Source organism: Heterodontus francisci, chromosome 28, assembly GCF_036365525.1.
Source record: "Heterodontus francisci isolate sHetFra1 chromosome 28, sHetFra1.hap1, whole genome shotgun sequence".
NCBI lineage: Eukaryota > Metazoa > Chordata > Chondrichthyes > Heterodontiformes > Heterodontidae > Heterodontus > Heterodontus francisci.
In genome coordinates, this window is record NC_090398.1 from 19720304 (window position 1) to 19734704 (window position 14401).

A 14401-nucleotide genomic window follows, 5' to 3' on the forward strand; every position below is an offset into this window, starting at 1 on the left:
CTCCCTCGATGCTCTAAGCCGAGTATCCCGGGGTTCAATACGTTTCAATGAAAATCAAGTTTCTAAAGCAGGCTGGTCATCTGAATACTCCAAGTGAAGGAATGGAATAGGACTCTGGGTCTATTTTGCGGGAATGGTGAAGTTGGACCTTGATTCACTGGGTCGGCCTGGTCCATTCATTTCAGGATATTTCCAAGAATATCAAGAACAGCGGTTAACATCGTTAACGCAATGAAACGGTCAAAGTGGCTTCACTGAAGCCTAATAAGACAAGTATCGACACGGTGTCAAAGAGCGTTCTTTGTTGGAGGTGAGACCAGTGGTAGAGGAGGAACTGAGTTTACAGAGATTAATTTGCTCCTGCAATTGTGTGTTACATTTCAGAATGATGCTGGAATAGTGAGCCGGTTTGGCGGAGGAGAACAGGGCCTGGTGGTGCTTGATGCTGTTCAGCCAGGTCTGCCGATGGATGGTTGAAGCAGTTGTTGACTACATACCTTTATGTGTTTTAGGCTTGGAATGATAAAGGCAAAGTTAGGGCAGATATGCAGAAGGAACATTAGTAGGAGAGAGTAAGGAATTTACTGCAGTCTACATTGTCAAAGGGGCCGCGGCATATTGACAGCAGCAGATGGATTACAGAATTGTTTCAGTGCAGAAGGAGGCCATTCGGCCAACCGGCTGGCTGAATGAGCATTTCACCGAGTGCCACTCCCCACCTTCTCCCCGTAAGCCTACACATTCTTCCTTTTCATATAACAGTGGAATTACCTTTTGAATGCTTCAGTTGAACCTGCCTTCACAACACTTTCAGGCAGTGCATTCCAGACCTTAACCACTCGCTACGTGAAAAAGTTTTTCCTCATTTGGCTTCTGCTTCTTTTACCAATTATTTTAAATCTGTGCCCTCTTATTCTTGAACCTTTCATGAGTTTTTCGCTGTCTGTTCTGTCCAGACCCCTCATGATTTTGAATACCTGTAACAAAATTCCTCTCAACCTTCTCTTCTCCAAGATAAAAAACAGTTCCAACTTCTCCAATCTACCTTCATAACTGAAGTTCCGCATCCCTGGAACCATTCTGGTGAATCTTTTCTGCACTTCTCTAAAGCCTTCACATCTTTCTTAAAGCGTGGAACCCAGAATTGGATGCAATATGCCAGCTGAGGCTGAACTAGTGTCTTGTACAAGTTCAACATAACCTCCTTGCTCTTGTACCCTCTGCCTCTGTTAATAAAGCCGAGGATACTGCATGCTTTATGAACCACTTTCTCAATCTGTCCAGCCACCTTCAATGAACTAACACACATACACATCCAGAGCCCTCTGCTGCTGCACCCCATTTAGCATTGTATCCTTTATTTTGTGTCGCCTCTCCATACCCTTCCTAACAAAATGTGTCAATTCACATTTCTCTGCATTGAGCTTCATCTGCCACCTGTCTGCCCATTCCACCAATTTGTCTATGACCTTTTGAAGTTTTACACTTTCGTCTTTACAGTTCACAATGCTTCCACGGTTCATATCATCCATCAACTTTGAAATTGTGCCCTGTACACCAAGGTCTAGGTCATTAATATTTCAGGGCCCCAACACTGATCGCTGGGAACTCCACTGTAAACCTTCCTACAGCCCAAAAACATCAATTACCCACTGCTCTTTGTTTTCTATCACTCAGTCTATTCCACATCCATGTTGCTCCTGTCTAGTTTATTCCATGAGCTATAATTTTCCTCATAAGTCTGTTATGTGACACTGTATCAAATGCCTTTTGGAAGACCATGTAGACCACATCAGCTACATTATCATTATCAACCCTCTCTGTTATCTCTTTAAAATACTCCAGCAAGTTCGTTAGATAAGTTTTCCCTTACGAAATCCATGCTGACTTTCTTCAATTAACCCAAATTTGTCCATGTGACTATTAATTTTGTCCGAACTATTCTTTCTAGAATTTTATTCACCACCGAAGTTAAACTGACTTGCCTGTAGGTGTTGTATCTTTACACCTTCTTTTTGAATAAGGGTCTACCGTTTGCAATTCTCCAATCCTCTGTCACTACCCCCGAGTCTAAAGAAGACTGACAAATTATGTCCAATGCCTCAATGGCTAAAGGGTTGGCAGCTGAAAGTGTAATTATGTATTACCTCAGCTGGAGTTTATTTCAGCAGAAAAGGAGATGAGGAGTGTGAGTATAAAAGACACCTGGAATGATCAGAGATGACCTTGACTGTTGTCAAGGCAATAGGATTAGACAGGCCAGTGAGACGGCCAGCACGGGGCTGATCGTGAATATGTTTTAAGAAGTTTATTATGAGAAACGTTGAGAGACTTCAGGAGGACAGTTTAAATAAAATCACCATAACTAACATTATAGTAGGATCAGCAAAGCTTATGTCAGAGTTCAGTCATCATCGTTAATGTTCGAGTATGACCATGACCAGCAATGATAGAGTGCAGTCAACACCAGTAATAATGGAGTACAGTGATCACCAGTAATAATGGAGTACAGTGATCACCAGTGATGGAGTACAGTTATCAGCAGTATTGTGTACAGTTATCACCAGTAAAGATGGAGTACAGTGATCACCAGTGATGGAGTACAGTCATCAGCAGTAATGATTGAGTATGATCATCACCAGTAATGTTAGGGTATGACCATCAACAGTAATGATGAAATACAGTCATTACCAATAGCAATGAAGTACGGTCTTCACCATTAATATTGGATTACAGTCATCACCAGTACTGATGGAGTGCAGTCATCACCATTAATATTGGAGTACGGTCATCACCAGTGATGATCGAGTACAGTCATCAGCAGTAGTGATTGAGTATAGTCATTACCAGTAATGATGAAGTACAATGGTCACCAGTGATGGAGTACAGTCATCACCAGTAATGATGGAGTATGGTCATCACCATTAATGTTAGAGTATGACCATCAACAGTAATGATGGAGTACAGTCATCACCAATAGTGATGAAGTACGGTCATCACCACTAATGATGGAGTACAGCCATCACCATTAATGTTAGAGTTATGACCATCACCAGTTGTGATGGAGTACAGCCATCACCATTAATGTTAGAGTTATGACCACCACCAGTTGTGATGGAGTACAGTCATCACCATTAATGTTAGAGTTCTGACCATCACCAGTTGTGATGGAGTACAGTCATCACCAGTAATGTTAGAGTTATGACCATCATCAGTAGTGATGGAGTACAGCCATCACCATTAATGTTAGAGTTATGACCACCACCAGTTGTGATGGAGTACAGTCATCACCAGTAATGATGGAGAACAGTCATCACCATTAATGTTAGAGTTATGACCATCACCAGTTGTGATGGAGTACAGTCATCACCAGTAATGTTAGTGTTATGACCATCATCAGTAGTGATGGAGTACAGCCATCACCAGTAATGTTAGAGTGATGACAATCACCAGTTGTGATGGAGTACAGTGATCACCAGTAATGATGGAGTACAGTCATCACCAGTAGTGATGGAGAACAGTCATCACCATTAATGTTAGAGTTATGACCATCACCAGTAGTGATGGAGTACAGTCATCAGCAGTAGTGATGGAGTACAGTCATCACCATTAATATTAGAGTTATGACCATCACCAGTAGTGATGGAGTACAGTCATCACCAGTAGTGATGGAGAACAGTCATCACCATTAATGTTAGAGTTATGACCATCACCAGTAGTGATGGAGAACAGTCATCACCATTAATGTTAGTGTTATGACCATCACCAGTAGTGATGGAGTACAGTCATCACCAGTAGTGATGGAGAACAGTCATCACCATTAATGTTAGAGTTATGACCATCACCAGTAGTGATGGAGTACAGTCATCACCAGTAGTGATGGAGAACAGTCATCACCATTAATGTTAGAGTTATGACCATCACCAGTAGTGATGGAGTACAGTCATCACCAGTAATGATGGAGTACAGTCATCACCAGTAGTGATCGAGTACAGTCATCACCAGTAGTGATGGAGAACAGTCATCACCATTAATGTTAGAGTTATGACCATCACCAGTAGTGATGGAGTACAGTCATCAGCAGTAGTGATGGAGTACAGTCATCACCATTAATATTGGAGTACGGTCATCATCAATAATGATGATAATAGCAGGGTCTCACCAGTAGTGTTACAGAAGGGTTACGGACAATAATTCCTGCAGTCGGTCAATCACTAGCAATGTTAGAATCGAGTCACCACCAGTAATGTCAGACGAGGTTCACCACCAGCAATGTTACAGTAATGCCCGCCAGCAGTCATGTTAGAGTGGGAATATTACAAGTAACGTTACAGTAGGGTCTCACCAGTAATGATAGTGTAGTGTTAGCACCAGTATTTTTACAGTAGGTACAGAACCAGTTGTGTTGGAGTTGGATTATCACCAGTAATGTTACATTTGGTCTCACTGATCGTGCAGTGTTACCACCAGTAATATTGCAGTAGATCCATCACCAGTTAAGTTAGAGTCGGGTTACCACCAGTAATGTTATAGTAGGTCCAGCGCCAGTTATGTTAGAGTGGGGTTATCACATGTAATGTTACACCACGGTCCACCAGTAATGATCGATTCATGTTACCACCAGTAATGATACAGCAGGTCCATCATCAGCTCTGTTAGAGTGGGGTTATCACCAGTAATATTACAGTAGGTTCGCACCGATAATGATAAAGTAGTGTCACCACCAGTCCCCCGTCAGCAAGCACATCACCAGTGCTATTAGAGCAGCGTCAGCACACAGAATGTTACAGTATGCATAGAATCAACAGAAGTAGTTAGTCAGTAGTAATGTTCGAGTCAGGTTATCTCACGCAATGTTAGAGTATGGTCAGCGCTAGCAATATGACAACATTATTCATGTTACTGTAGCATAGCATTCAGTAATGTTAGAATAGTAGTACCACCAGCAATGTTAGAGTTGAGTGATCACCAATAACGTAAAGGAGTAATGCTCGCGTAGCGTGTCAAACATCAATATTAAAGAAGAGAGTTCGAGTAGGATCACAAGCCTTATTATGGAACAGGAGCACCACCAGCAGTACTTTAGTAGGGTTATCTGAGGTAATGTTGGAATAGGGTCCTCACAAATAATTCTACTGTACAGTCATCACTAATTATTTAAGAGTTAGATCAGCAACAATAATGATAGACTAACACCATCACAAGTAATGTTAGAGTTGCTTTATCACCTTTAATGTTCGACTGGAATGCTTATCAGTAATGTTAGAGTAAGCTTACTACCAGCAATGATAGAAAGTGTCTTCTCTAGTAATGTTAACTGAGGTCACTGCCAAGAAGGTTAGAGTAGGCTTACCACTAGGAATGGTAGGATAGGATCGGACCAGTAATTATAGCGGATGGTCATCACAAGTAATAATACAGTAGAATTAACAAACAACAACGTTAGAGACGTGGCACAAATTGTAATGTCCGAACAGAAGCAACACCAGGAATGTTAGAACAGAACCACGACCAGAAACGTTATGGTAGGGTTGCCATAGTGATATTGCAATCTGGTCTTCATCAGTAATGTTAGGATACAGTCATCACCAGTACTGATAAAGTAGTTTCATCTCCTGTAATGATGGAATGGCGCCCTCACAAGTACTGTTCGAGTAGTATTATCATCAGTAATATTATATGCAATCCACAGCAATAATGTTAGTGTATGGTCATCACCAACAGGTTGCAGAAGGGTCCTTCTTAGTAATGATACCGTACGGTTACCAGTAGTGTTGCAACAGGTCCATCACCAGTAATATTACACTAGTGTCCCAACAGTCACGATAGAGTAGTTTTACAACCAGTCATGTAATAGCAGGTTATAACAAGAAATATTACAATCCTATCACGCCAAGCAATGTTTGAGTAAAATCAGCACCAAAAATATTCATGTTTCGTCATCACTGGTAGTGTTAGAGTACGTTCACTACACCCAATATTAGATAAGTGTCACCAGGAGCAATATTACAGTAGGGTCACCACCAGCAATGTTAGAGTAGGATCAACAGCATTTCTATTAATGTAAGGTAACCAGCAGGAAAGGTAGAGTAAGATCACCAGAATTCTAGTGTAGGGGCCTCACCAGTAATGGTACAGTAGTGTTGCCAGTAATATTAGATTAATGTCACCACCAAGAACGTTATAATAAAGTCAACACAAGCAACGTTAAAGTGGGTTCGTAACCACTAAGGTTAGTTTATAATCCTCACTAATAAAGTTAAAGCAGGGTTACAATTTGTAATGTTAGAATAATATAACAACCAATCACGCACGAGTAAAAACCAATCACGCACGAGTAAAATCCTCACCAGCAGAATACAGAACCAACATGGATTTATTAAAAGGGAAATCTAGTTTAAAAAAGCTGTTGGAGTTCTATGAGGAATTTTATGAGAAACAGATAAAGGTGAGGCAGTGGGTGTGGTGTATTTAGATTTTCAGGAGGCTTTTGATATGGCCCCACACAAGAGGTTAATCAACAAAATTTGAGCACATGGGGTTGGGGTAATATACTGGTATGGATTGAGAATTGGTGAACAGACAAAATACAGACAGTAGGAATAAATAGGTCATTCTCAGCATTGCAGGCTGTTACTAGTGAGGTACCACAAGATCAGTGCTGGGGCCACAGCTGTTCAAAATCTATATAGATGATTTGGGGACATAGTCTCAGAGGAAGAGGTAGGCCATTTAAGACTGAGATGAGGAAGAATTTCTTAACGCAGAGGGTGGTGAATCTTTCTAATTCTCTGCCCAAGAGTTGCATCATTGAGCATGTTCAAGACCGAAATCGATAGATATCGAGATACTAATGACATCAAGGAATATTGGGATACCGCGGGAAATTGGCTTTGAGGTAGATGATCAGCCAAGATCTAATTGAATGGGGAGCAGGCTCGACTGGTTGAATGGCCTACACCTGCTTCTATGTTCCTAGCAATATTAAAGTACAGCATCCACAGATAATGACACAGTGGCGCAGTGGTTAGCACTGCAGCCTCACAGCTCCAGCGACCCGGGTTCAATTCTGGGTCCTGCCTGTGTGGAGTTTGCAAGCTCTCCCTGTGTCTGCGTGGGTTTCCTCTGGGTGCTCCGGTTTCCTCCCACATGCCAAAAAGACTTGCAGGTTGATAGGTAAATTGGCCATTATAAATTGCCCTTAATATAGGTAGGTGATAGGGCAATATCGGGACGTGGTAGGAATATGGAATTAGTGTAGGATTAGTATAAATGGGTGGTTGATGGTCGGCACAGACCTGGTGGGCCGAAGGGCCTGTTTCAGTGCTGTTTCTCTAAATAAAAAAAAATCAATAATGTTAGAGTTGGATCAACAGCTGTAATGTTTGTGTACAGTCACCAACATTGCTGTTAGAGTTGTAGCCTCACCAATAATTTTACAGTGGGGTTAACACCTATAAAGTTGGACTCGGTTTCTTCCCAGTAATGTTAGAGTTCCCACAAGCAGTGATAAAGTAGTGTCTCCACCATTTACATTTGAGCAGGTCGCCACTAAAATGTTAGTATAAGTTCCTCATCAGTAATATCAGGATAAGATTGCACCAGCAATATTAGAGTAGCGTCACCAGCGGTAATCTTCGAGAAGGCTCACCAACATAAATGTTTGCCTCATGTCATCAGCGGCAGAATTCGGGAAGTCAGCATCACTGATGTTACGGTAGGGTCACCACTATTTAAATTCGTGTTGTGTCTTCAGAAGTAAAGTTAAAATAGGATGTCCCAATAATTTTAGCTTCTGGTAAAAGTTAGAATCCATAAAGATTAGGGCAGAGATAGCGCCAGTATTTTAGAGCAGTGGCATCATCAGTAATATTCGAGAAATAACAGCACAAATAATGCGAGAGTAGGATCACCACCAGTGATGCTATACTATGGCCGCCAACAATAATGTTAGAATAATTGTCGCATATATTTGCGACAATTTGCGATTAATGGTCGTGTATATTTACCAACAGCAATATTAGAGTCGGGTTAACACAAGTAATTTCAAAGTGTGCGCTTCTTCAGCAATGATCCAGTATGCTCCTCACCAGTAATGTTAGAACAGGGTGACTAACGGTAATGTTAGAAGAGGATCACCCCCAGTAATGTCAAAGTAGGTTCATCCTCAGTAATGGTAGAATAAGGCCGTTACTGCTAATTATAGAACAGGATTATCTGCAGACATGCTAAAGTACAGTCATCACTAGTGATACTAGAACTGATACATCACCAGTAAGGTAAGAGAAACGTCACCAGTGGTGTTAGAACGTAATCACTGTTATCATCACAGTATATAACAATTTAAATTTACAATGGATGTGAATATTTCACTGAATTATTATGGGGCCCCAAGAACCTAACGCAGTGTCAGGAAGGTATGCTCCCTTCAGAGTTCATGGGGCAGACACAGCGCACCTACCAGTTGGGGTAACTTTCCATTATGAATTTCTAGGGCAGGAGTTTCATGGACTGAGCTACAACATCTTTGGCTTTCAGGGCGTACTGAAGCGGACAGCAGCTCCTTGTTTGTTCAGTGACTGTAACTAACGTTCCTAATTGTGCAACTTTGCTTACCCAACAGGGCATGAATTTTCTATAAGAGGGTAACGTTAATGATTTCAGCCAAACGGGTGTTGGAAACGTAAAACTGGAAAGAGTTCCAGAATTCACACTAAAAATGTTACCGCCAATGATTCTACTGATAAGGGACATTTACTACTCTATTCTCACAGTCTTGGGTGCTCCTGGTAAGTCGATATATCCTGTTGTCCAATAGCTGTTGACAACATAACTGTTAATGGTTACATAACAGATGCTGTGAATGCCCTCATTGCTGAGTCACATATCTGAAGGGATATGTGGGTGAATATCAATGGGAATCCCACTGGTCTGCGTGGCTGGTGAGTCTCTGTTCTGGTCAGTACTTCCTCGCACGGGGTGATCAGCTGTCTTATCCTGTACTGAGGGAGGTCGATGCTGCTTTCTCGCCCTTCAAACGGTACATAAATCGTGAAAGAATGTTTTATTGACTGGCCATGACAATTATCTCACTGGTACGGTTGCGTCTTGTCTATTTACAGTTGCTAATTCATGGGCTTGCAGCTTGCTCCACCTAACAGGGACTTTGAAAGATATTTTGAGAAATAATTGCGGCTGAAGGAGCTGCTTCTCTCCCCTTGGCTACAAAGAGCTTTTGCGGTTAAACTCAGTTCCTGAGCAGTTCCATCGGGCAGATTATGAATAGAAAAAGCACAGACTTTTGAATAAATTGAACGTTCTGTCTAAGTTGAATGTTTTAGTTGAATTCATATCTTTGTAACAATTATTTTGAAATTGTATTGAATAATACTAAGGGCGGCACAGTGGCTAGCACCACAGCCTCACAGCTCCAGCGACTTGGGTTCGGTTCTGAGTACTGCCTGTGCAGAGTTTACAAGTTCTACCTGTGACCGCGTGGGGTTGCTCCGGTTTCCTCCTACGTGCCAAAGAATTGTGGGTTGGTAGGTAAATTGGCCATTGGAAAAAGGAAATGCCCCTAGTGTAGGTAAATGGTAGGAGCATTGTGGGGATGTGAGAGCGAAAAATGGGATTAATACAGGATCGGTATCAATGGGTGGCTGATGGTCGGCACGGACTTGGTGGCCCGTAGTTGACCTGTTTCAGTGCTGTATCTCTCTATGACTCTAATTTGATGCCGATCCAGAGATTCTGCTCTCCAAATGAAGAAAGGAATTAAACGGAAATTTCAAACATGTATTGGTCCATGGCGCTGCAGTGTTAACTTATAAAAGGTGGTCGGTGTCTTGAATGGGCCAAGTCTCGTGTCAGATGGTTTTAGTGTTCAACACTGCAATGAACTATATATTTGCATTTATGTTCAGGAACCGGTTTGTTTATTGACGGTGAAAATTAACAAGTCATAGAACCATCCAAAGCTTTGCTTTAAGAGGCTTTTCTCGAGAACTACACCATTTCTACGATTTACCCTGGCTTGGCCAGGACCGCACATTATAGGGTAAATGAAGCCTCAAACTAGTATCCGAGGTGATAGCCATTGAGATTAAACTGACAGAGACGTATGACACATGACTGATATAATGTCGTCATATTTATTATACCGCCCAAAGTGCATTGTATCCACTCTCAGTCATCAGTGCCTGGGTGTCGGCAGTAGTGGAATTGTTTTCTCTCACCATTAATAAGACTGATTCCGAGTAACCCTCCCCTCACTACTCTGACAATATCTGATTGAAGTATGCTGGAAGGACGGCGGCCTTCCAGTCTCCCTATATTGTGTTTAATGGTTTCTTTCTTTCGAACATCATGTCGTCACAACTCCTCTAAAACATTACAAATCACTGTCTATAACTCTAAGTAGAATAACATGCCAACTGTTATCGATTGTCCTCTTTATTTAACTCTTCTCCCTCTTTCGTGCAGCAAACCTGTTGACAATAGTGATTCTGTCCGGAGGAAATTGCGGTCTTTCCAAATGTATTTCGCTCTACATGGTGGCCATGGCAACAGCAGATCTAATGGTCATGATCTTCAATGTAATAGTTTATCACATTTTTACATATCACTTCCCACATTCTTTCCTATCCTACACTGGCGTTTGTAAGTTTATTCTGTACATGAATACTGTCACCCTGCATATATCAGTGTGGTTTACTGTCTCTTTCACATTTGACCGATTTGTAGCGATATGTTGTGAGAAGTTTAAAACAAAGTATTGCACTGTGAGAACTGCGACCACGGTTGTAACAATGGTCTCTGCCCTGTTATGTTTACAGACACTTCCGTTCTTCTTTGCATATAAGCCTGAACAAATAATAAATAATATTCATTGGGGTTGTCACCCAAGAATGGATTTTTTTTCATCGCCAGCAGGTGTTGCCTATTCCTGGTTGCAAACGGTGTTAATTCCATGGCTTCCTTTTGTTTTGATATTATTGTTTAATTGTTTGACAGTCAAATGTATTTTAGTGGCCAGCAGAGTTCGCAGGGGATTCCGGACTCACATCGATGATAATCAGAGCGATCCTGAGATGGAGAACAGAAGGAAGTCCATTATTTTACTGTTCACAGTATCGGGCAGTTTTATACTGCTGTGGCTGACATCAGCGGTGAGTTTTATAGCTACCGGTCTGGTAAACACAGCACATTACAGAGGTGACTATGCCGCTCCTGAATACATCGCCACTGAAACTGGATATATGCTCATGAACATGAGTTCATGTACAAACACGTGTATTTATGCAGCTACACAAACTAAATTCAGAGAAAAGCTGAAGAAACTGCTGACAGCTCCTTGGGCATTTATTCTAAAATGGATTTTAAAAATGAAAACTGAAACCAAAGCTTTCTGTTTTAGCTAGCACTCAATTGCAGTCTGTGTTCCATTTTAGGAAAGGCAGGCTTTCTGTTAGGACGTAATTTGATTGTTTAGTTAGAATGAACAGGTATCAGAAAAATATTTCTTCCACTTCCTGCCGGGCAATGAATGTCTGCTACATTCCCGAGGTGAACATCGCCATTTCCTGATAAAACAGCACGCTCCCCGCTCAATATTCAAAGAGTTCAGTCACGATTGTGTTTCAGCGGTGCAATAGAACATGTATATATTGGAAGCAAACACCACATTAACAGATGAAGTGTCCTTTAGTCTCGGAACAATAAAGATGGTTCTTTGTTATTTTTCTGTATTGTTGTTGTGAATGTTGCAGGCCCTAGCATTCCCATTAGCCTTCGTCTCCCCAAGTCCCAATTGACTCCTGAACCAATTAAACAGGCCTGTATCCTGATCAGTTTCTGACCATGGAGGCAGCATTTATTTCAATCTCAACTGGGCATCAAAATGTTTAAATGTTTTATCTGGGAAATAGACTGTTGTGCTTGTCCAGTCTTTGCGGAAATTATCATCGACACTAACAATTACTTCCAATCATTGTAACAGCCCACCTCATCATGCCTTCAATATATTTTAATTTGTGGGTCTTTTCAATTTAATCTTTAATAATAACATTGTTTGTGCCACCGTTACTTTCATTGCCTCAACCATCACCGTTTAAAGGGGTTTCTCTTATCCGTTGTCCTAATTCCTTTACATTATTATATTTTCTGTGGCCATTAGTTCTTGATCTTTCAGCTAATGGAACAATCTGCCTCTATCGATCCTGCCCCATCACATCTTGGACTTCATCACCTGAACACGACTGACCAAAATATCTCAATATAATATCATTACAAAATCAAGTGAAAACCAGAAAAATGCACTCAAGCCAATTAATTGATAGTGTTTTCTTGGAACTAATTGAATCATTACTGATATGAAACAAAATGAAACATTGTTTTCTTTTGCTTCTCTCTATCTGAAACATATGGAACATTCAATCACAAACACATCCAGACATACCAATCTGCAGATAGATAACCCAGAAAGTGCAGCTGTAGCCTGCATAAGAAATCTTGTGGTTCTGACTTTGGGATATTGCTGTGTCTGCAGAAGTGACATGTTGTGCATGAAGGAACAAGTGATATGCATGATGAAGATGCCCTGATGAACGGGCCCAGGATATGATCATTCACGCTGTACCACCCTGACATTAAATGGTTAATATGACTCTGGAGAATGAAAAGGTATGAAAACTAAATGGACCGAGATCTGTGCCCTCCAATAGAACTAAATAGATACATGACCCTGATCGGATGTTGACCAAATTTGGCTTGAAAAAAGAAAACGCCAATAGGTGGGGGAGGGATCATTGGCGATGAGGAATGCGTTAATCGGATTTCTTCTGACATTTGATAATGTTCTCATTTGTTGGTTTCTTTTTAGATTGTAGAAATATTAACGTTTAACCCGTTCTCGTTAAGCAAGGAAGTACAAGTCAATTTAAAACACCACGAGGTTGATGGAGAGGGATGGACAACAAGGAACGGCTTGTAATAAGTATTTAACTTTGTTCAAAGCCGAAGATGCAGAGCTCAAAACAGTAACCCGTTTCAATCGGTAAGAAAGCAACATTAGGGGCTGAAATTTGTAACTTTCAAGTCTATGTTTAAATACTGCATGTTCTGCGTGTTCAACAAACCCGTGCCATCTCATCGCAGTGTTCAGAAACCTTATTGAGAACCTGACATAAACAAAGTTCTTCAGTTGGGAATGCACTTCGTTTATTAATTGTGAGTAACTTTACCCTTTTCCCGCCATCTTTTAATGTTTCGGGTCAACCCGAGGCTCAAAAGCCACACTCCACACGCGTTCCTCTTTCCCTTCAACTGTGGCTCTACCAATCCAAAAAATACCAAAATAAAAGCTAGTCTAATGATGGCCATGACACCATCGTCGATTGTTGTAAAAATCAATCTGGTTCACTAATTCCCTTTAGGGAAGGAAATCTGCTGTCCTTACCTGATCTGACCTACATGTGACTCCAGACCCTCAGCAAGGGGGTTGTCTCTTAAATGCCATTCCAGATGGCTTACCAAGCCACTCCATTGTATCTAACTGCTACGACATCAATAAAGAATGAAACCGGATGGACCAGCCGGCATCGACCTAGGCACCAGAAACAACAATAGCAAACCCAGCCCTGTCGATCTTGCAAAGTCCTCCTTACTAACATTTGATGTCTTGTGCCAAAATTGGCAGATCTGTCCCACAAACTAGTCAAGCAACAGCTGACATATCTATATTCATTGAACCATACATTACAGACAATGTCCCAGACACCGCTATCAACATCCCTGGATATGTCCTGTCCTAGCAGGACAGACCCAGCAGAGATGGTGGCACAGTGGTATACAGTCGGGATGGAGTTGCCCTGGGAGTCATCAACATTGACTCTGGACCCCATGAAATCAGGTCAAACATGGACAAGGAAACCTCCTGCTGATTACCACCTACCGCCCTCCCTCAGCTGATGAGTCAGTACTCCTCCATGTTGAACACCACTTGGAGGAAGCACAGAGGGTGGCAAACGTGCAGAATGTATTCTGGGTGGGGGATTTCAAAGTCCATCACCAAGAGTGGCTCGGTAGCACCACTACTGACCGAGCTGGCCAAGTCCTAAAGGACATAGCTGCGAGACTGGGTATGCAGCAGCTGGTGCGGGAACCAACAAGAGCGAAAAACATACTTGACTTCATCCTCACCAATCTGCCTGCCGCAGATGCACCTGTCCATGAGAGTATTGGTAGGATTGACCACCGCACAGTCCTTGTGGAGACGAAATCCCGCCTTCACATTAAGCATACCCTCCATCGTGTTGTGTGGCACTACCACCATGGTAAATTGAATAGATTTCGAACAGATCTAACAATGCAAAACTGGGCATCCATGAGGCATTGTGGGCCA

The 14401-nt window shown here is 41.7% G+C and overlaps 1 protein-coding gene across 1 annotated transcript; it reads left to right on the plus strand.

Moving 5' to 3' along the window:
- The first annotated feature begins 8719 nt into the window (after window positions 1-8719).
- On the plus strand, window positions 8720-11420 carry LOC137385248 (probable G-protein coupled receptor 139). Its single transcript, XM_068060233.1, has 2 exons — window positions 8720-8789; window positions 10483-11420. Exons 1-2 carry the CDS (start codon window positions 8720-8722, stop codon window positions 11418-11420), a joined length of 1008 nt encoding a protein of 335 aa, XP_067916334.1.
- Window positions 11421-14401: the final 2981 nt, after the last annotated feature.

Bases quoted from the DNA above. Each gene is read 5' to 3' on its own strand.
- LOC137385248 (XM_068060233.1), top strand. From the start codon at position 8,720: ATGTTACCGCCAATGATTCTACTGATAAGGGACATTTACTACTCTATT. The intron at 8,790-10,482 runs GTAAGTCGATAT...TCTTTCGTGCAG, and splicing joins CACAGTCTTGGGTGCTCCTG to CAAACCTGTTGACAATAGTG.